Raw genomic sequence first — 21853 nt, 5'->3', positions numbered from 1 at the left:
CGAGCCCTGGTCCGGGAAGATCCCACATGCCGCAGAGCAACTAAGCCCGTGCGCCACAACTACTGAGCCTGCGCTCTAGAGCCCACGAGCCACAACTACTGAGCCTGTGCACCACAACTGCTGAAGCCCTCACGCCTAAGAGCCTGTGCTCTGCAACAAGAGAAGCCATCGCCATGAGAAGCCCACGCACCACAACGAAGAGTAGCCCCCGCTCCCCACAACCAGAGAAAAGCCCGCATGCAACAACGAAGGCCCAACGCAGCCAAAAATAAATAAAATAAATTTATAAAAAAATAAAAATAACAAAGTGTATGATCAGGTAGTTTTTAGCACATTCAGAGTTGTGCGACCCTCACCACAATCAATTTTAGAGCATCTTCATCACCCCAAAAGAAACCCCTACTCTTTAGCAGTTACCCCCCTCAGCCCCCTATCCCTTTTAAAAAGGCTTCGCGTCTCCTCTCCTGTGCTGGGAGCTGGGCGCTGCTGCAGGCGGCGGTCCTCTGGGAAGCAGGCCTCTTCCTGAGGCTCAGGGGCCTTGCGGGGGCCTATGCCTTCTCCAGGTGGCTCAGGGGAGGTGGGGAGCCCTTTAATCCCTTCACCTCCCAGGGTTCAAGGATGCACCTCAAGTGGAATGGACTCATCAAGCCCCCAGGTGAGCCTGGAATAAATGCAGAGACATCTGCCCACGTCTCATGTGCAGGTGAGAAGACCAAGGCCCTGACGTTTGCCTGGGATCAGCTGCAGAACCCCGCTCAAACTCAGCCCTTGGGCCTCCCAGACCAGGGCCGCAGAGGAGCGGGCAGGGAGGGCACTGTCTCCGTCTCCATGGCCAGCAAGGGAGCCGCCCCCCGCCCCCCACACCTGTCCTTCTGGGAGGGCAGCTCAGGAGGGGGCTGCCATGCCTACTGATAGGAGACTGGGGCCACGTTCAGACCTCCGCCAGCTCAGGTGGGCCTCAGATGGAGTGAGATAAAGACCCCGTGCCGGGGGAGTCTGGGAGCGGCCTCCAAAGTGTGGGCCCCCATCCCTGTGAGTGGAAGGCATGTCCCCTGTGCAAGGCGCTGTGTCCCTGACCCGTGCACAGTGAGTTGGCCCTGAGACTCCACCGTGGACTTGCCGGGATGCCACGGGCTTCAGCCCGTGTTCCTGAGAGCCTGCGGGGTGCCTGGTCCGGCCGGAGGGGAGGGGCTGCCGCTCAGGTCCTGCCCTCGGGGAGCTCGCAGCCTGGTCCAGTTCCCAGAATCAAGGACACTTTGCAGCCAGGAAGCCCTGGAGCCCTCTTCCAGGGCCTGCAGGGCAGGGAGGCCCTGGGGGAGCAGCCAGAGACTGGGGAGACGGGGGCAGCGTGGGAGCACCATGGGTCCGCTCATGGCTCACGGCCCCCTGCCCGCCAGTCCCCCACTGAAACACCCGAGGAGGAGTCTTTCTACAACCACCCCTCTTGCAAGGAAAGGGTCTCTTTGGGGTCCTGAGGGGCCAGGGTGGGCAGACAAGAGGACTTGAACAGGCACGACTCACCCAGAAATACCGTTCTTGCTGGGTGGACTTCAGAGGGTCTGTGCAGGGGGTCCAGGCCCTCAGCACCAGGGAGTCCATGGGACGTGCCATTCCCTCCCCACCCCGCCCGGGGCTGCAGGCCTGGGGCAGGTCCCTGAGCTCCGGATGATGTGAGAAATGGGGTCATGGGTAGTTAACCCAATGCCTCCAGGGCCCTGCCTGGGTGGATCCCAGGGACGGAGGGGACTGGGGAAGCTCATAGGCCGTTGTAGCCTGCTGTTGCCAGATTGTCCCATTTTTCAAGAAAAGCCAGGAATCCAGCTTTCAGGTGAAATGTACATTTGACAATGGACTCAAAATCAGAACCCGTGTATACTTGGACGTGGCCCATGGGTGTCAGCTGATGCCTCACTCTCCATGTCTGTAAGGCCCACCCCTCACTGTGCTGCAGACCTTGGGGTTCAAGCAGCTCTTCTGTGGAGGGTTTACTGCCAGAGAGGCTCAGAGAGAGCTAGAAATGACTTGCACAGCGCACAGTAGAGGGCAAACTGGCATGAGAACACAAAGTCATCTAGGACCAGAATCATCCATGTCAAGGGCCATGTGGTTCCATTATGTCTGATGCGGGGGTGGGGGGAACCCAAGGCTCCCTGCTGGCTCTGTACCGCCTCGGCCACAGCTGGGCAGGTCCCGGCTCGGCTGCTGCAGAATGAAGGACAAACGGGCAGGTGGGTGGCAAGGAGGCTCCAGGAGTGCGGAGGGGTCTCGGTAGCCTGTGAAGCTACGCCCAGTGCCGGCAGCCCTGGCAACTCCCGTGCCTGCCCCGCCACTCATCCCTGAGCTCGGGCAGCGAGGACATGGCTTGGCCTTGCCCGCGCTGGACACCTGCCCAAACGGCTCTGAACCCACAGAAGATGCCCCTGAGCCTCTCGGACGCCCGGGGCAGAAGTGAACCCGGCCTCACAGTTGGCACACGGGGCCGGGTGGGCCGGGGACCGGGGACCGGGGACCGGGCGGGACGCCGGCTCTGGGCCGGGCCGGGCCGCAGGGCGGGGCGGGGCGCCCGGGTCGGTCAGGCGGCGCACGTGACCCGGCCGCCGGGAGCCGGGCGCTGACGCCGCGTCACCCCACCCGAGGCCGCGCGCCCATTGGCTGCGCCGCGGGCCGGGGCGGGGCTCGTCCGGCCGGCGCCCCCAGCCGGCGCCCCCGCCGCTCCCGGCGGGCGTCCCCGCGGCCTCGCTCTCCTCACCTGTGAAATGGGATGCCGTCCTACCGGGGAGTAAGGGGTTAACGCAGACGCGCGCAGCCCCGGCACGCGGCGCGGTGCGAGCGCAGAGCCCCCGGGAGGGTCGGGGGAGGGGCCCGCAGAGGAGTAGGTTCCCTGAAGAGTCGCAGCCCCAGCCTGCTTTCCCCACCCTCCCCTGGACACTTGCCCGGCTGGTCTCAGGCTGCGCAGCAAAGCGTGGTCTCTTTGGTGGCAGATCCTTATCCCCTACCACGGCTGAGCCCTACAGGAGGCTTCAGCCAGGCTTCACTGCAACTGGCGGCTCGAGTCCAGGCTGCAGGTCTCCGTGGGCCTTGCCTCACCTTCTCTCCTGAACTGCTGCAGTTATGCGTGCATATTGACTGAGTGTGCTCTTTACATATGCGGTAAACTCGTCTAAAGGACAGTCAGGCAGGTCTGTCGTGACCATGACTCCAACACACCTTACCTGCCTCTGCGGAGTGATGGCAGGAAGGGGTGTTCTCATTTTACAGAGACTCAGAAAGGTGAAGTAAGTGGTTCCAGATCACGCAGCAAGCAGGCAAAAACCCGGACCTGCTTCCTGACTCTGAGAAGGTGGTCTTCAGGCTTCACTTAGCACCCCCTCCTCTCCCCGGGAGGGGCTGTTGGAATTTTCAGGGAAGCCACCAGATTCCCAAGGCCCCCTGGGTGCTTGGCTCCTACTTGGGGGGGTGGTGGGGTCTAGGGCGTCAGGATGCAAGGGGCTGAGAAGGGGGATCCCTCTGTTCCCCAGAAGTTCATCCGGAGGGCCAGGCCCTGGGGGGGTCCTTGAGCAGGGCCACTTGGGGAACAGATGTGGTTTGGAGGCCCCCGTGTCCTGGCCACCCCTATTCTGGGTAATTTTCCACAGCAGCCACTTCTGGGAGGGGAACAAAGAGCCCTGCGTGTCTGGGCTGAGCCTCAGGGACTTGGGCCTCCAAGGCCTCTCTTGGCCTGGGCACCCCCCTTCCAAAGTGCGCCACTAATTTCACTCTGTCAGAGGGTGTGGCCAGACAGGCTATATCTGGAGCCTGAGCAAAGCAGTACTCGGGATGGCTGGATTCACTGAGGCAGGGGGCTAGGGAGGCCTGGGGATCCAGGCCTTTGATAAGTCTCCTTGGCTGCCCCTACCAAGGGTGCCTCTCTGCTTGCATACCTCCAGGGACAGGGAACTCACTGCTTTCCCACTTTCAGTACCTGATGTTAGTTCTGGTTTATCTCAATCCACCTCATTAGACCCCCTCCCTTGCCACCTAGCTCTGGCCCCAATCCACAGGACCCAGGGTCCAGCCCTCTCCCCAGCCTAGCTGCCTCCTCTGACCTGGCCCCAGCCTGTCATGATCCAGGGCAAGGTGATCCAGGGCAAGGTGGCCCAGGTCTAAAGCACAGTCTGCTCCTTCATCCCAGCTGCTCCTAGGGACAGACACCGAGATGTGAGTCTCTCCCTAGGAGCAGCTGGATGGGAGATGGGGGTCAGAGGGCCTTGGGGCCCAGCCCTATTGCTGCCCCAAGTAGCTGTGTGACCTTGTGCAGGTTAGCTCCTGAACTCTGTGGCTCTTCCTGTCCTCCTGGGCGCGGAGGCCAACGCTTCTGTCATTCCCACAGCTGCGTCTGGGAGAAGACCAGATTAAGTCACGGTGGGAAATTCCAGCCTCTTCCAGGCTCTTCAGGAGGCCCAGCTGATCTGGACACTGAGGAGGGCCAGGCTCATCTCACAGGCCCAGCTAGCCATGGTCACTACCGTCCGGGCCAGCCTATGCGGAGGCATCATCAAGCCCCGTTACAGCTGAGGTAAATGAGGCACAGAGTGGTGCCTGCTGCCTGGCCCGAGGCCACACAGCAGGTCTTGGACGGGTCTGTCTCCTAAAGACCCAACTCTCGGAACGAGGTTTGTCGGGTCACCTCCCTCCCCGAGTCCAGAGACCTCTGGGACGGACCCAGTCCGGGGCTTCCACTCGACCCCCTTGCTTGGTGCTGGAGAGGCCAGGGCCTGCCGAAGCCCCGCAGCAGTCGGCACTTGGACGGAGGGGCCGGCCGGGTAGGTGTGCAGGCCAGACCCGAGCCGGCCCCGCGCTCTCCAGGTGGGGCGGGACCGTCCACCGGGGGCGGGGCTCCCCGCAAGGCTCCTCCCCGCCCCCGCCCACCCCGCAGAGCCGCCGCCTGGGAGCCCAGTTGCCGAGGAACTTTTCGCGGGCGCCGGGCCCCACTGAGGCCAGGGCGTGACGCGAACTCGCGGAGCGGCGGCGGCGGGCCGGGTGGGCCGCCGGGAGGAGGCGACTGCGCCATGGACGAGCCACCCTTCAGCGAAGCGGCCTTGGAGCAGGCGCTGGCCGAGCCGAGCGAGCTGGACGCGGCGCTGCTGACCGACATCGAAGGTGCGTCAGGGCCACTGGGCTCCGCGCGAGTGGGGCGCGCAGGAGGCGCCGGCCTTTGTCTTCCGGGGCGGCGGGGGGCGCGGAGTGCGGGCGTGGAGCGGGGCGTGGCGCTGGCTCCGTGCGGGGCGTGCGGGGCGCCCCGCGTCTCTGCGCTGAGTGCTGTGGGCCTCGCTGTCCTGTCCGCGCGGAGCCTCCCGCGCCCGCTCTGGCTGCTCAGGCCGCTCCGGGTCCTTGGAGGCTCGGCGCTGGGCACGTGCGCCTCTGGGCGTCCCGGTCCGCCCCCCGCGGCCAGTGAGTCCTCAGCCCCGAGGCGGCCGCGGCGAGAGCCTGGGACCCGGGCATCGCCGAGGCCCCGCCCCCGCTCCGGCCTTGACGTCAGCGGGAGGTTATTCTCGGTCATTCCCTCCGGCCCGAGAGTTCAGCTCGGCGCAGGAGCTCTTGCGCAGGCGCGCGGGCGTCCTCCAGCCCCTGCCCCCCAGGGTCCGTTTCTCCTAGCCGGCGCCGGGCATGGGTTCGGCACACATTTTATTGAGCATCTACTAGGCCCCGTCCTAGGCACCAGGGGTTCACAGACAGACCTGGGCTCCCCTTTTCTTGGAAGCGCAAAAATCGCCAAGGAAACCCACAAACGGATATTTAGTTACACCTTGTGGTCGAGCCGGGGCAGGGCGACAGCTTCCGGTAGAGCGGTGGGGTGAGACCTGAAAGTCAGCCCCAGGACCCGCTGGGAAGGATGTCTTCGCCGCAGAGGGCACGGCGAGGAGTTGGAGATTCACAGGTGAGGCTGGGCAGGTTGGCCGAACGAACGAGGACCCTTGTCGGCAGGGAAAGGAGGGAGCAGCTGCGCCGGCTCGCTTACACCTGTGGAAGCACCGCTCTGATTGTTCTACAGAGAAAGGGTTGGGGGAGACGCTGAAGCAGGGGCCAGTTAGGAGGCTGTTGCCCACTGTGCAGACAGCAAATCCCAGCCCCCCTGAGTTGCCTCCGAGGTTGCTATGTTGCACTTGGTTGATGGGGAAACAGACCAAGAGCACAGGACCCAAACTTCCCACAACCTGGATAGACACGTCCATGGAGCCTGTGGCCACTCTGGGGTTAGCAAAACGGACACCCACTCCTGCCCTACTGCAGCCTTGCAGATGAACCCAGCTGGCAGGGCCCAAGAGTCGCCAGGTCCCCTGAGAGGAACGAAGGTTGAGAGGAGGGCCAGGCAGGCCTCGAGTCCGGGATGGGGAGCTGGACTGGATCCCAGAGGCAGTGGGGAGTCTTGGGGGAGGGATTGGGGCAGGGCAATGCCATGCTTGGGTTCTGTGCCGGAAGTTCCCTGTGGCTGTTGGGGTGGATGACCACAGCACGAGTAGAGAAGACTCATTTAGCACTTATTGTATGCCAGGCACTGTGCTGACCACTGAGTCCTCCCAACAGCCCCAAATGAGGGCCTTGAGGCACAGAGAGGTTAAGTGACTTGTCCCAGGTCACACAGCCAGAGCATGGCAGAGCCAGAATTCAAACCCAAGCTGTGGGCTCCACAGCCCAAGCTCTTAACTGCTGGGCTCCTAAAAGTGTGTGCATGTGTGTGGGGGGGTGGGCAATAGAGCAGGGGACCCAGGAGGCTACTCCACGTGGAGGTATGCTGGGGGTCGGGGAGGGGTCATAGGTCACACAGCCACCTCCCCATCCCAGGCAAGAGCCTTTGACTCATGAGACTGAGGACTGGCCTTGAGCCCCACCCAGCCCGGGCATCTGCCTCGACTAGACTCTCTGTCATGTGACCAGTTCTTGGGGTGGCACTTTCACCAGGAGTCGCAGGTTCTGTGCTGAAGGCACTGCCCCCGCCACAGTGCATCGTGACTCCTGGTGAGTCTGTCTCCTCCCGGCCTCCTTTTCTTGTTCTTGCTTTGGGGTCCTTTGTGGCCGTGGGCAGAGGGCATGTGAGAGCTGTCCCCGCGCGAGTGTTGGGATCGTTGTTAGTTCCGGGGCAGTCCTCACCTCCCTGCTGGTTAATTCACCAGGTCTTGAACGTGTGCTTAGTGCAGAAGAGGCGAGTGGAGATGCCTGCTTCTTGGGGCCCACGCATCTCCCGCGGGTGGGCCTGGGGCTCCAGCGCACAGCTTGTAGTCATCTCTGCCTGGGCTCCCCAAGTTCACTCTGTCTTTGCACCCCAGGTGTCTGCCTTCCAGCATCTTGCCCACCGCTCTGCCCAGTACCTAAATCAACTGCACGGGCCGGGCCTCCGGGGGTCCAGGCCAGCCTGGTGGAGAGGACACATGGGGGCCACCCTGCCCCCAGGCCTCTCCCCGTGGTCTGTCATGCCCAGTTGTCTCCCTGGCCCCACCAAGCACGGGCCCTCCTTAGGAAACAAGCTCACGGTGGCTTACAGCCCAGCTCCTGGCCCCGGCGCGTACCTCCTCAGCTCCCTAACCACCGTGGCTCCCCAGTGCCCCGAGATAAAGTCCCCTTGTCCCAGCATGGCGTTCGAGACCTGTACGGTGGGCCAAGCCTGCCCTCCGTGACGATTCCCGTCCCTCCAGGTCCCACCCCTCAGGCCCTCCCCACGCCGCTGACATGTTCTGCCCCCGTGTGGTGCCCCCGCCTCGTCCCCACGACAGAGCCTGGGAGAAGCCTCTCCCACCAGACACGACCCGCTCTCCGTCCCTCTTCCTGCCTTTGGTACCCGGCCTGCTGACCAGAAGCAGAAGGCACCCCCCAGCGTGGCCGTCTGCTGCCCTCTCGGCTGCAGCGGCTCCCCTGGAAAGCGGGGGGTGAGGCTGTAGCTGGGGGTGGTTCCAGCCCTCGCGCCTCTGAGGGGCACGGAGAGAAGCGTGCTGGGAGCTACCTCTTGCCCGATGGTCACCTCACTGGACACAAACATCCTGAGTGACCTGGTCAGCCCCAGGCGGGGTCACCACCAGGCAGAGGCCTGGGATCCGGACTTTGCCCAGCTGATAAGCGGAGGCCAGGTGAGAATGACTGCGCCGGCCAGCGGAAGCGTCTCTGTCCTTGTGTCTTGCCAGCCACAGGCCCTGTAGATGTGCCCTTTGACCCCGGGACCTGACTGGGGCTGCACATCTGCACCTGTGTTAGGAGAGGGGAGGGCCTCAGAAATGCCATGGTCACCTCTTCACCCAGTGTATAGACAAGGAGCAGACGCCTCCACTGCCCCCCAGCTGCCCAGCCTGTATGGCAGCCGAGGGGGCGAGGAGCAGCAGGAAGGCCAGGCCCGGCGGGGCTTGCGTCCCAGGCCAAGAACCTGTTGGAGATAGACCATTTCTAGCTGGTGGAGGAGGGCCAGAGCACAGCAGGTGTTTCTGAGTCTCTGGCCATAGTTGATGGTTTGCTGTGCAGAACACCTCAAGGCAGCCTTGGGGATGCAAACTAAAGCACTTTTGAGATTCCAGTCACACAGTTGTGGGGACTAAGGAAAGCAACCAAAAGTAGGTAAAACAATAAAACCCAGTGCTGGGGATGCTCCGAGGAAATGGGAAACATTGCAGGGGAGAGTGTAAAGGGGTTTATCTTTCCGGAAAGCAGCCTGCAGCTCTGAAGCAGCATGCTGCCTTTGAAACAACACACCCACTTCAGGTTTAAAACAGCTGCAGTGAAACAACCCCGAAGGGAGAAATATAATTAATGTAAAGGAGTGGATAGCACTATTTAGACTGGGATGTTGCTCAGCAGGACGGGACCGCCCCCTACATTGCTGCTGCATCAGGCCCATGGGTTGTTTCCCAGCTGCTGGAAGGAGTCTCTACCCACAGGCCACACCCAGGACAGGATGTTGGAATTGGTGCTGACCAATTTGTCCAGTGGCCGTGCTCAGGGTCACTTGGTCCGTGTAACTGGGAGCGGCGTGTGGGGTGGCGCTGATGGGGGAAGAGTGCGAGGAGGTGACCTCAGAGCAGGTTTTGAGAGAGGAGTAGGAGTTTGCAGGTGGACAGATGATAGTGGGAGGGGCCTTCGTGGCAGAGGGAACAGGCTGGGCGAGCGCGGGGGCGTTTGGTAGCACACAGCCTTCTGAAAGCAGACAAGGCGAGTGAGGCTCACCGGACTCAGACGGCCAGGGACCAGCAGGGGTGGGGCTGGCAGTGCATACGCCCCTCGATCTGGTCTCCTCTGTGCTCAGCCCCGTGCTGAGTGATTGCGTGTCACAGAGCTGGCTCAGGCCTTGACCCTGCCCTGGGGGGCTCCTCTAAGGGCAGTTAGGAAGGCCTCGGAGCGGAGGTGGTGCTGGGGCTGCGCCTTGCACCTTCGCGCTGCCTCCCCTCCGTGTCCCACTCTGCACACACGTCCTGACCTGGGGTGAGTGGTGGCAGCGAGGTGGGACAGAGCCAGGCTGGCCCTGGGGCTCACACCTGGCCCTGGGGCTCACACCTGCCCCTGGCAGGCTGGGCTGAGGGCTGCGGGCTTGGGGGTTGGCAGGCCTGGGTTTGCGTCCCAGATTGTCCACTTGGCAGCCAGGGGACCTGGGGCCCGTGGCTTCCCTCTGAGCCTTAGTGACCTCGTCCGTCTAGAGGGCTCACGCCCAGCTTCCCCTGGGGCTCCGGCACCGGGCCCGTCCCACTCCAGGAAGAGCCGGCACCCACTTGCACCCCCCGGGCAGCCCTGCGCACACAAAGGGCAGCCTGTGTCCCTGCTGCACACACGCCGGCTGTGGACATGTGAGCCTGCCAACCGGGCTCCTCAGAGAGCAGCAGGGTGGGTGGTAGGCAGGGTGCAGCCCCCCTCCCCACCACTGCCCTGCACCCTCCATCGAGTGGGCGGAGCTGGGACGGGGCTGCTGCTTTGCACCGTTTGCCATTCTTCACAGCTGTGCAGACTTTGTGACCTGCTTGCAAATCCCTTTCCTGCCCGTTCCCTGAGAAATGGTCTCCTTGGCTCAGGTGAGAGACGAACGTGGGTTGGAATTCCAGCTCTTGACTGTCTCCCTGACCCCCACCCCCTTGGCTCCCTCTGCTGTAGCCACACCGGCCTCCTCGCTGTCTTGATGTCACCTCCTCAGAGAAGCCTGCCCTGACTGCCTCCGTTTTTTCATGGTGCTCATCACCACCTGCACTGTTCCTCCCTGTATTTGCAGACCGTTGGTCTACAAATGGAACAGAAGCTCCACGAGGGACGTCTTCGTGCTGTGTTCCAGCACCCTAGTGCCTGGCACACTTAGTATACACTTAGGAAAGGGCAGTAGATATTGCCACAGAAGCAGATCTGGGCTTCGTGGGCCAGGCCGTGTAGGGGAGGTGGTGAGCTCCCTGTCCCAGGAAGCGTGCAAGCAGGGTTTCTTCAGGGTGCAAGGCCTCATGCAGTTTGGATGGGCCGGAGGCTCCCGTGACGGTCAGAGCTGGGCTCCTGTAGGTTCGTGGTGCGGGGGCGGGGGGGGGGCCCAGGATTTGCATCATGGCCTCACTGAATAAACACGCAGGAGAATAAAGGGCTGCCCCACATCTGCCTTCTGAGGGAGGTTTGAAGGCGAGCCAGGGAGGGGGGAGGAGGTTTCAGGTTTCCTGTTGGGTCCTGATAGGATCAGGGCAGGCTAGGAGGAAGGAGAGGAAAAGGAGTCAGGCTTGGGGGCGGGCAGGTGGGCCCACTGAGGCCGAGCCCCATGTGCAGAGAGTGCGTGCAGGAGCCACATGGGCCATGAGTCTTCCCTCATGCGGGAAGCTGAGTGCTCAGCTCACCCAAGGAGGGGCCACACTGCGGGATCCCGGGCCAGCCTTTCAGACCCGCGGGGGGGCAGGCGGGGGGAGCTTCCTTAAATTGTGCACGCTGGGGACCTCTCTTGCCTCCTGGAATACCCTACTCCGAGGCCAGGAGTGAAGGCTCAGAGAAGGGGAGTGAGAAGGGAGAAGGGCAGAAGGATGGGTCAGGAGCTGGGAGGGCTTGACCCCTCGGGGCGGTTGGCCCTGGCCCCGGCCCGGCCCTTCAGAGTCTCAGGCGAGTGTCTGCCTGTGGGCCTTGGAATTCAGGCCTCAGTGTCTTCCAGTCTCAAGGTACTGAGGTGAGGGAGGAGCCTTCCCAACAGCAGTGTCTTGTTTTTTGGGGGTGAGGGAGGGTGTGAGCACCCACCGGCTGAGGAGAGACGGAGGTGAGGGTGCTAGAGAATTCTGTTGCCCTCGGCACCCCCTGCAAGACCATGGAAGGACCCGGACAAAGGAGGATGGGGGGTGGGGCGTTACCTCGGCTAGCCTCCTGGAGAGGGAGGGCCATCCGGGCCGGGGGTTCTCCAGTCCCCCAACACCCTCCGAGGCTGCAGGAGACCAGGAGAGGGTACCGGGGTGGGCCCAGCCACAGTTGGAGGCTGGCCTGAACCCGGGGTCTGTTTGGCTACAAAAGCCCGAGCTGGCAACCTGGGCTGCTGGCCAGGCTATGTTCATGTGTGTCTGTGGAACTCTGACCTTACACAGAAGGGGAGATAGGCCCAGGTACCCCTCCAAAGACCCCCAGAGCCTGTCACCCTACGACTTCCTCACCTTCTGTCCCAGGGATTGGGCTGCCTCTTGGTCTCCCCGGCCCTACAGTGAATAAGTGAGTGAATCAGGCTTCACCCAGAGACTGCTGGTCGGGCGGGGGAGGGGGTGAGACCTTCACCGACCCCCATCGCAGACCCAGGCCCCTCTGCAAAGGGATGCCTGTGTGGGGCGTCAGCTCCGGTTGTTACTGGCTAGGCACTTTGGGGTAGGGGTTTCCCTTCCTCAGTTTCCCGACAGTGACCTGTTGTCAGGGGTCCATGCGGTCGGGTGCGGCAGAGACTTGGATGCGGAGTTGGGGCACCCCTGGCCGGACCCACGCCCGCTCCGCCGCGCTCTCGGAGGTGGTGGGAGCAGGGGGACGTGACCTCCAGTAACCCCTGCGGACGTCGGCGCCGAGCGGGTTGAGGGCCGGCGTCCGCGAGTAACCCCGGTCCCATCCGGCCCTGCGGGGCTCAAGCCGAGCCGCGCGCCGCGGGGGTGGGGCGGGGCCGGGGCGGGGCCCCAGGAGGTGGTGGCGCGGCCGCTGATTGGCCGCGTGCGCTCACCCCATGCCCGGCCCGCGGCCCCGGGAGGGCGTGGCCATTCGGCGGGGCGGGGCCGTTTAGCGGGGGCGGGGCCGGCGGCGCGCTCGGCGGCTTTAAAGCGCGGCCGGCCACGCAGGTGAAGTCAGCGCGCGGACACCGGCAGGCCAGCCGCCTGGACGCCCCGAGGGGCGGCGGGCGCAGGCCGTGGAGCCATGGACTGCACGTTCGAAGGTATTTTTTGGAGGACCCCACCTCTTTATTACAGTTTCCATTTGCATCGCGGGGTCCTCATCCCCGGTGCCCTGAGGGGAGGTGTACCCGCTCCCGGCTCTCATGGGAGCTGGCGGACCCCTCCCCAACCTCCGTAGTCACCCCCATCCCCACGTCTGGCGTGAGAGGGTGGCTTTCCCACATCCTCTGCTCCGCAGGGAGGAGGGCCGGTTGTCCTTCTGTCTCCTGGGGCTCCTATTTTGGAGGGCTTCTTGAGCTTGCTAGACAGTGGGCCCCCTGGGTTCAGCCAGTTTTTCTTTCTGGGCCTCAGTTTCTCCATCTGTCAAAGGGGCTCATGAAGCCTGGGGAGCGAGCAGGTCCTGCAGGTGAAAGCACTCTATGCCCCATGAGCTGTGCAAACCTGGAGGGCCCGCCACGTGTTTCTGTTTGAGGACCCAGGAGGCTGAGCCTGGTACCCCCATCTCGTTCTCCTGGAGGCCGTAGGGAGGTCCCCTGCAGTCACTTTCCTGCCTGGCACCCGTCAGTAGGAGGGACTCAGGCGACGTTGACTCTCCCCTCCGTGCGGCCATCCTGCCACAAAGGGTCTCATCTGTCTTGTGCAGATGAGGAAACCGAGGCCCAGTGAGAGGAAGCCCTAGCTGGAAGCCCAGGCTGGGGACCTGGGGTACACTGCGGGCTCCCAGGGTTTGCGCATGGATCCTGCAGAGCACTTTGACCCAGTGGGTGGCTCCCCCAGTGGGTTAGAGGGCCCTAGGCTGACCCAGCCAGGCTGCTGGTCGCCAGCTGGGGAAGAGGGCCTGTGGCCAGGCTGGGGCCGCGGCAGGCAGTGTGTCCAGTCAGTATGAGGAGGAAAGAGGACAGACGGCGTTTGCTTTTGTCGAGGGGAAACTGAAGCCTGAATGGCCGGTCCCGAGGCTGCTTGGCTGCAGACGGGGTCTGGGCTTGTGCCCAGAACACACAGGGACACTCTGGTTGGCACACATTTGGCCAGCGGCTGGCTCTGCCCCAAGCCTCGGTCTGTCCCACAGAGGAGTGGGTTGGCGAAGGCAGCTCTGAAGCCGGGAGTTGCGGGCCCAGGCCTCAGTTCTGCCTTCGCCTCGTCCTGGGGCAGGTCGGTGGGCCTCAGGGGGCGCTGGGCTCGTCCAGTGTTGCAAGGCCATTTGACGCACCTGGCAGAGCTCCAGATGTCAGAGGTGTCTGTGAGTGGGGGCTCCTGGGGGTGGCTTTCTGTTTCCATGGCGTTGGTCCCACAGGTACACTGGCGGGGGTGGGGGGAGCGTGCAAATCTGTGACACCAGCCCCGCTGCTGCTCACACAGCTTCTCCTCCTTACTGCAGACATGCTTCAGCTTATCAACAACCAAGACAGCGACTTCCCGGGCCTGTTCGAGCCGCCCTTCGCTGGGGGCGGAGCAGGGGGCACAGACCCCGCCAGTCCAGATGCCAGCTCCCCAGGCAGCCTGTCCCCACCTCCTTCCACGATGAACTCCCCACTCGAAGGCTTCCTGGGGGGGACCAAGGCGACAACCCCACCCTTGTCCCCTCCCCAGCCTGCACCCACCCCCCTGAAGATGTACCCTTCCGTGCCTGCCTTCTCCGCGGGGCCTGCTATCAAGGAGGAACCAGCGCCCCTGACCACCCTCCAGCCGCTGCCGGGGGCTCTCCTGCCCCAGCGCCTTCCGGCCCCAGCCCCACCGCAGTTCAGCTCTGCCCCTGTGTTGGGCTATCCCAGCCCTCCTGGAGGCTTCTCCACAGGTAAGGGGGGCGTGTGGAGGGAGGGGCACAGCAGGAGCACCAGGAGAAGGGTCTGCTGTGGTCTCGGTAGAGGAATTTGCAGGCTCTAGAAATCGGGTCCCTGCTGCGCTGCTGGAGGTGCTCCCGTCACCGGCAGTTCTCGGGAAGTGCCGCTTCCCAGCCTCCCAGCGTCCACAGCAGATACGTGCTTGGCTGGGAAGCTGGGAAGTGAGCACGCTTGCATCAGAGCCCCAGGCAGGGACTGTCCTGATAGTAACCTGAGGCCATGAGGGTAACTACTCATTCAAGGTCACAGGGTGATAAGTACCTGCGGGGTGGGTTGGAAGTGGGTTAGGGCAGCCTGTGTCCACAGCTCCAGCCTTTATCTCTGCAGGGACCCCCCCGGGGAGCACCGTGCAGTCGCTGCCTGGCCTGCCACTGGCTGCCCTGCCAGGGGTCCCGCCCGTCTCCTTGCACAACCAGGTCCAGAGTGCGGCTCCCCAGCAGCTGTTGACGGCCACAGCCACCCCGACGGTGGCCCCTGGAACAACCACTGTGACCTCACAGGTCCAGCAGGTCCCGGTGAGGGGGTCTGGCCCGGCCTCAGGGAGGTGGTGGCCCCGGCCCCAGACCCACAGCCCACAGCTGAGCCCCCTCCCGTCCTTAGGTCCTGCTGCAGCCCCACTTCATCAAGGCAGACTCGCTGCTCCTGACGACTGTGAAAACAGACGTGGGAGCCCCCATGAAGGCGGCAGGCATCAGCTCCCTGGCCCCTGGCATGGCTGTGCAGGCAGCGCCCTTGCAGGTGGGCGGCTTGGGCAGGGCGGGGGGACGTGGGGTTTGTATGCATGCATGTCCACCTGCTAACAGTGCGTGGCCCCGCAGACCCTGGTGAGTGGCGGAACCATCCTGGCGACTGTGCCGCTGGTAGTGGACGCTGACAAGCTGCCCATCAACCGGCTGGCAGCCAGTGGCAAGGCCCCGGGCTCGGCCCAGAGCCGAGGTGAGAAGCGTACGGCCCACAATGCCATTGAGAAACGCTACCGCTCTTCCATCAATGACAAGATCGTCGAGCTCAAGGACCTGGTGGTGGGCACAGAGGCCAAGGTGCGGGCAGAGGCCCTGATGGGGTGGCCCTGGGGAAGGAGGCACCTGGGGGGAAGAGGAGGCACCTGGGGGGAAGAGGAGGATGGGGCTGAACCTGGACAGACAGGCCTGGGGCTCCAGACTCCTCGGGCCTGGTGGCTCTGTTCAGCTGAGCTTCATGGGGGCCCTGTGCTGTGTGGGCTCTTCTAGGTGCTGGGGATTCAGCAGTGAACAGATGGGCAAAAATCCTGCTGTTGAGCAGCTGACGTTCTGGCGGGGCGGCGGGGTGCGAACAGGCAGGACAGATCCGTGTGGGGTTTGTCAGGTGGCATGAGTGCTGTGCCGGAAAGAAAACGGGGCGGGAAGAGGGATGGTGGGAGTTGCAGATCTGAATCGGGTGGTCAGGGGAGGCCTCGCAAAGGTGATGCCTGCCGTATGTGAACAGAGGCCTGGAGGAGGCGAGGGGGCAAGGCGTGAGGGTGGAACGATGGTGACAGCAATTAGCCATAAGCTGTTGTATGCATTTTACTTGGGAGGAACATTCCACATAGAAGGAACAGCAGCTGCAAAGGTCCTGAGGCAACTGTGTAGCAGAGCAGTCCCGCCCCTTGTGCTTAGCTGCTCACTTGTCTGGCCTGACTGGCCACCTGTACTCTATCTCCCTTCTACCGCCTGCAGCTGAATAAATCCGCTGTCTTGCGCAAGGCCATCGACTACATCCGCTTCCTTCAGCAGGGCAACCAGAGACTCAAGCAGGAGAACCTGAGTCTGCGCACAGCTGCCCACAAAAGCAGTGAGTCCTGGCTCCCCTCCATGCCTGGTCTCACTTTAAGCTCTGACCCTGCAAGGGCCCTTCACCCCCTCTTTGGCCTTCCCCTGGCTCTCAGCTCCCCCAGGGCCTCAGCTCCGATTTGGGGCGAGGTGGGGTGTGTAGGCCTCACCTCAGCCCTGCTCCTCTCTGGCCCACAGAATCTCTGAAGGACCTGGTGTCAGCCTGCGGCAGTGGAGGCCACACAGACGTGCCCGTGGAGGGCGAGAAGCCAGAGGTGGTGGACACCCTGAGCCCACCACCCTCAGACGCCGGCTCGCCCTTCCAGCGCAGCCCACTGTCCCTTGGCAGCAGGGGCAGTAGCAGTGGTGGCAGTGGCAGTGACTCGGAGCCTGACAGCCCAGTCTTTGAGGACAGCCAGGTTGGGCCGCACGTTGTTGCCCCCTCCCTGTCATCCAGCGACATCCTCTGAGTCCCGGGACTGGGACATGTCCTACCTCTCGTTTTAGAGACAGAGCTGGGCGGGGGTCCCGCAGTAAGGCTGGGGGCAGAGCTGATCCCTCCTTCTCTGAGCTGAGCTCTCTGGGCTGTGCTTGCCCCGTTCTCACCGCCCCGCCCACCCCCCCAGGTGAAGCCAGAGCAGCTGCCGCCCCCCCACAGCCGGGGCATGCTGGACCGCTCCCGCCTGGCCCTGTGTGTGCTTGTCTTCCTCTGTCTCTCCTGCAACCCCTTGGCCTCCCTGCTGGGCAGCCGGGGTCCCGCTGGCCCCTCCGATGCCACCAGCGTCTACCATGGTCCTGGGCGCAGCATGCTGGGTGCTGAGGGCAGAGGTAGGACAGGCCAGCCTGGGCAGTGCGAGCGGGGGACTCTTGGGGACGTAGCTCCTGGGCCTGTGGGCTTGGGGCTTTGGATTTCCTGGGTGCCGTGTCCCCAGCCTCTGTCTGCCCCCAGATGGCGTTGGCTGGGCCCCGTGGCTGCTGCCTCCACTGCTCTGGCTGATGAACGGGCTGCTGGTGCTGTTCTCCTTGGCACTTCTCTTTGTCTACGGAGAGCCGGTCACGCGGCCCCACTCAGGCCCCGCCGTGCACTTCTGGAGGCATCGCAAGCAGGCTGACCTGGACCTGGCCCGGGTAAGTGGCCGGACCCCGGGGGTGTGGAGGGTGGGCAGGGCTGGGACCCTGAGCAGCACCTGGGAAGGTGCCGGGCACACTGTGAATCTCCCCTGTTCTCCCCACTCCTGTCTACCCCTCAGACCCCCACTGAGCCCCGGGGGCCCAGCCGGCACTGCTGGGGTTGGTGGGGTCATGGCGGGGAGCCCAAGATGGAGGGCTCTCCGGGGCTAGAGGGGTGGCACGTGCTGGGGATGCTCTGACCCCACCTTTCTCACCTGGAAAACCCTCATCCGCAGGGGGACTTTGCCCAGGCCGCCCAGCAGCTGTGGCTGGCCCTGCGGGCCCTGGGCCGGCCCCTGCCCACCTCCCACCTGGACCTGGCCTGCAGCCTGCTCTGGAGCCTGATCCGCCACCTGCTGCAGCATCTCTGGGTGGGCCGCTGGCTGGCAGGCCGGGCGGGGGGCCTGCGGAGGGATGGTGCCCTGCAGGTGGACGCCCGCACCAGTGCCCGCGATGCGGCCCTTGTCTACCACAAGCTGCACCAGCTGCACACCATGGGTACGGCGGGCGAGGGCTGGGCCCGAGGGGGTCCTGCCACCTCTGCGCCACGCCCAGCCTCATGCCCTCCCATTTTCCAGGGAAGTACTCGGGCGGGCACCTGGCTGCCGCCAACCTGGCACTGAGTGCCCTGAACCTGGCCGAGTGCGCGGGGGAGGCCATGTCCGTGGCCACTCTGGCTGAGATCTATGTGGCCACCGCGCTCAGGGTCAAGACCAGTCTCCCCCGGGCCTTGCATTTTCTGACGGTGAGTAGGTGGTGGGCTTGGTGGGGGACGGGGCTGAGGTCTCCCTGGGCTGAGGGCTGCCCGGGAGAGGCAGCTGGTTATGGGGTGGGCTCCAGGCGCCCTGGGGTCTCAGCCCGGGGCCTGGGGTCTCAGCCCGCTCCTCCCCCCGCAGCGCTTCTTCCTGAGTAGTGCCCGCCAGGCCTCCCTGGCACAGAGCGGCTCAATGCCTCTTGCCATGCAGTGGCTCTGCCACCCTATGGGCCACCGTTTCTTCGTGGATGGGGACTGGGCCGTGTGCAGCGCTCCGCGGGACAGCTTGTACAGCATGGCCGGGAGCCCAGGTGCCTTCTCGCCCTGCGCCCGTCCCCGGTCCCTGGCCTCACCCTCCACCCCCCTCCTCATCCTCATCCCTGCCCACCCTGGTCTGTTGCCCCACCATCCGTTGTTGCCACGGGGGCTGCAGGAACAGGGAGGCCAGGCTGGCTCTGTCTCAGTTGGGGCTCTTCAGAGGCAAACAGGAAGAGGGATTGGGGGGCCGGTGGTTGATTTGGGAGGTGCTCCCAGGCGACACCACTGTGGCGTGAGGAGGTCAGGAAGGGTGTGTGCCCAAGGTAGGTTATCCTGTCCACGGGGGGCACGGGCAGAGTATTTATCCCCCAGCTTTCATCTGTCTCAGAGCCAGGCGCCGCCGTGCCCAGGGAAGAGTCCTAGGTGCAGGGAAGTCCCTGTGCACGGGGAGGTGGGGCCCGTCCCCCCGCCCCACTCGCCCACTCCTCCCCACAGTGGACCCCCTGGCCCACGTGACTCAGCTCTTCCGTGAACATCTCTTGGAGCGAGCGCTGCATTGCCTGGCCCAGCCCAGCCCCGGCCCCGGGTCAGCCGATGGGGACAGGTGAGTGTCCCTGTGCGCCTCAGCAGGCCAGGTCCCCCACCCCCTGCCAGTGGAGCTTGGGAAAGGCTACGTCCAGGGACCCGTGTCGGTGGCCAGAGCCGGGTCACCGTGGCCTCAGTTTCCCCACCAGCCCGGCAGGGGACGGCCGCACTTTGAGGAGCCAGGAAGCCAGGCTGTGCCGTGGGGGGAGGGGAGGAGGGCCATCTGTTTCGGGACCCCTGCCACCTGTCCCGACAGCCAGTCCTCTCCTGCCACAGGGAATTCTCCGATGCCCTCGGGTACCTGCAGCTGCTGAACAGCTGTTCTGACGTGGCCGGGGCTCCTGCCTGCAGCTTTTCCATCGGCTCCAGCATGGCTGCCACCGCCGGTGAGCCCCCAGGCCTCCCCGCCCCGTGATGCCCTCGGGCCCAGCGCCACAGCAGCTCGGCCTTGGGTGCGGTGGGGCCGAGTTTCAGGGACCCCTCCGGCCCTGCTTCCTGCAGGCACAGACCCGGTGGCCAAGTGGTGGGCCTCGCTGACGGCTGTGGTGACTCACTGGCTCCGGCGGGATGAGGCGGCGGCCGAGCGGCTGTATCCACTGGTGGAGCACCTGCCCCGCGCCCTGCAGGAGTCCGAGTGAGCGCAGGCCGCGTGCTCGTGCCCCCACCCCGACCCCCAGCTTTGTTCTGTGCGGTTGGGGTCCCGTCATTTCTTTCCCATGAAGCCAGAACCAGGGCAGGGGAAGCTCAGCGAGGGCCTGAGGCCTGGTCTGACCGTCACACCTCTGCCTTGGCCCCAACAGGAGATCCCTGCCCAGGGCGGCTCTGCACACCTTCAAGGCTGCCCGGGCCCTGCTGGGCCGTGGGAAGGCGGAGTCTGGCCCGGCCAGCCTGGCTGTGTGTGAGAAAGCCAGTGGGTACCTTCAGGACAGCCTGGCCGCTACGCCAGCCGGCAGCTCCATTGACAAGGTGAGGGCTGGGGCCAGGGGCCTGGCGGATCTTGGGGGCCTTGGCCTTTCCACTCCCCGGACGGTCCCCCTTGGGCTGCAGAAGACTGCAGGGGCAGCCCAACAGTACAGGATTGGGGGCTAAGGTTTGGGTCCAGGGGAGAGTGGCTGCCCCCTCTGGCCTCAGTGTCCCCACCCCCGGAGGACGGCTGGGGTGAGCGGTGTGGCAGGGCCTGGAGAGCAGGCGGCCCCGTGGTGCATTGCTGTTGCATTGCACGTGTGAGGCGGGTGCAGTGCCTCGGCAGTGCAGCCCGGAGCCGGCCCCTGGCACCACGGGCCCCCACTCTTCCCTCCCAAAGCCAGAGCCCCCTGACCCCTGCCCTGCCCACCACCCCAGGTCATGCAGCTGCTCCTGTGTGACCTGCTCCTTGTGGCGCGCACCAGCCTGTGGCAGCGGCAGAAGCCGCCGGCACCCTCCCAGGCCTCACCGGGCCCGGGCAGTGGGGCCCAGGCCTCTGCCCTCGAGCTCCGTGGCTTCCAGAGGGACCTGAGTGGCCTGAGGCGTCTGGCGCAGAGTTTCCGGCCTGCCATGCGGAGGGTGAGTGCCCATGGGGCCCTGGCTTGCAATGGGGACGTATGTGAGGTGTCGGGAGGGAGCGGGGGCCTGGCTGGAACCTCTCCTGGCCCCTCCTGCCCAGGTGTTCCTACATGAAGCCACTGCCCGGCTGATGGCAGGGGCCAGCCCGGCGCGGACACACCAGCTCCTGGACCGCAGCCTGAGGAGGAGGGCCGGCCCCTGCGGCAAAGGAGGTGAGAAGGACAGCTGGCCCAGGTGGGAAGGGCCACACGCCAGGTGGAGGCTGCAGAGGGAGGTTGTGTGTAAGACACACAGGGACCGAGGGACTTCGTGGTGGCTCCCTGATGGGAGGCCTAACCTGAGAGTCCGTGGGGACGACTGTCCTTTGTGGGACACGCGACTGTGTACACGGTCTGTGCTCCAGGGGCAGGCGCGGAAGGGGCGAGGCTCCGTGCTCGAGGGGGGCGGGGGGGGGGGCGGGGGGGCGGGTGCTGGCTAGCCTGGGGCGGGGCCGGTTGTGCTGGGGGGCGGGGCAGGGATCCGAGCCCCACCCGCGGCGCGGCCCCGCCCTGCCCCTGACGTGCCACTGTGCGTGTGCGCAGGCACGGCGGCGGAGCTGGAGCCGCGGCCCACGAGGCGGGAGCACGCGGAGGCGTTGCTCCTGGCTTCCTGCTACCTGCCGCCCGGCTTCCTGTCGGCGCCTGGGCAGCGAGTGGGCATGCTGGCCGAGGCGGCACGCACGCTCGAGAAGCTCGGTGACCGCCGGCTGCTGCATGACTGCCAGCAGATGCTCATGCGCCTGGGCGGCGGGACCACCGTAACCTCCAGCTAGACCCCCGCTGGCGGCCCAGCCCCAGCGCCCCTGTTTCTGTCTCGACGGCCGAGGGCAGCGCCGGAGACCCGGGACCCAAGGCTCGCCCACGGAGTGCACGGTCCCTGGCGGGCTGGAGACCCTCGGGGACTATCGCACTTGACCTTGGGGGCCTCCCCAGCCCGCTCCAGCACTCGATGAGCGGCGGCCAGGATGGTGCTGGCCCCTGGTGGCCGGCCGGGGGATTGCCGGGGCCTGGCCGCCGCCGGGGGTCAACTGTTCCGCGGGCCGCCAATCCTGGGCTTTCCCTCTCCGTCCAGAGGGAAGAGGGGTGCGTTTCACTGAGCCGAAGGGCCCTGCCCCCGGCGCCTCCTTCCCATCTGGGGAGACCTGTGCATAGTGTAGATCGTGGTGCGCCAGCCTCCTGGCCTCTGAGGTTCCAAGTGTTACTTTGCCTTTTGCAAACTTTATTTTCATAGGTTGAGAAGTTTTATACAGAGAATAAAAAATGAACTTATTTATAATCTGGGTTTTGCTCCTTTGGGGAGGGGGGGTGTGTGCTAACCAGAGGGGATCCTTTGGGCCATCCGTCCCCCCAGCACCCAGGCAAATGCTTCCCATCCCTACCTGCCCTTCGGTTTGGGAGGCCCGGCTTTATTCCCTCCAGCTGACCTGGGTCCCACTGATCACTGGGCCGCACGTTTGGGCTATATCATCTCCTAACCCTTAGGGTCCTTATGGTCTCAGCTGTTCCTTCTTGCCTCCTCTCCCAGCTTCTGCCCCCTTCAGGTCCCGGGATGACATGG

At 64.7% G+C, this 21853-nt stretch overlaps 1 protein-coding gene across 4 annotated transcripts; it reads left to right on the top strand.

Annotated features, from left to right (window-relative positions):
* Positions 1-4901: 4901 nt before the first annotated feature.
* SREBF1 (sterol regulatory element binding transcription factor 1) lies at positions 4902-21571 on the top strand. Of its 4 annotated transcripts, none has more exons than XM_061175533.1 (19): positions 4902-5139; positions 13696-14112; positions 14486-14673; positions 14759-14896; positions 14977-15198; positions 15913-15970; positions 16147-16367; positions 16575-16776; positions 16898-17076; positions 17355-17616; positions 17697-17863; positions 18015-18183; positions 18626-18734; positions 18992-19101; positions 19217-19349; positions 19516-19681; positions 20057-20257; positions 20358-20469; positions 20839-21571. In XM_061175533.1, the coding sequence occupies exons 1-19, from the start codon at positions 5049-5051 to the stop codon at positions 21066-21068; spliced, it is 3375 nt and encodes a 1124-aa protein (XP_061031516.1). In that variant the 5' UTR covers positions 4902-5048; the 3' UTR covers positions 21069-21571. The 4 variants fall into 4 exon arrangements, with proteins under 4 accessions (XP_061031516.1, XP_061031515.1, XP_061031518.1 ...); XM_061175532.1 differs by having other exon boundaries at positions 4903-5139; positions 15856-15970; XM_061175535.1 differs by lacking the exon at positions 4902-5139 and adding an exon at positions 5698-5917 and having other exon boundaries at positions 15856-15970.
* The last annotated feature ends 282 nt before the right edge of the window (positions 21572-21853 follow it).

Source organism: Eubalaena glacialis, chromosome 19 (assembly GCF_028564815.1).
Source record: "Eubalaena glacialis isolate mEubGla1 chromosome 19, mEubGla1.1.hap2.+ XY, whole genome shotgun sequence".
NCBI classification, from domain to species: Eukaryota; Metazoa; Chordata; class Mammalia; order Artiodactyla; family Balaenidae; genus Eubalaena; species Eubalaena glacialis.
This window is presented reverse-complemented; position numbering and strand designations above follow the sequence as displayed.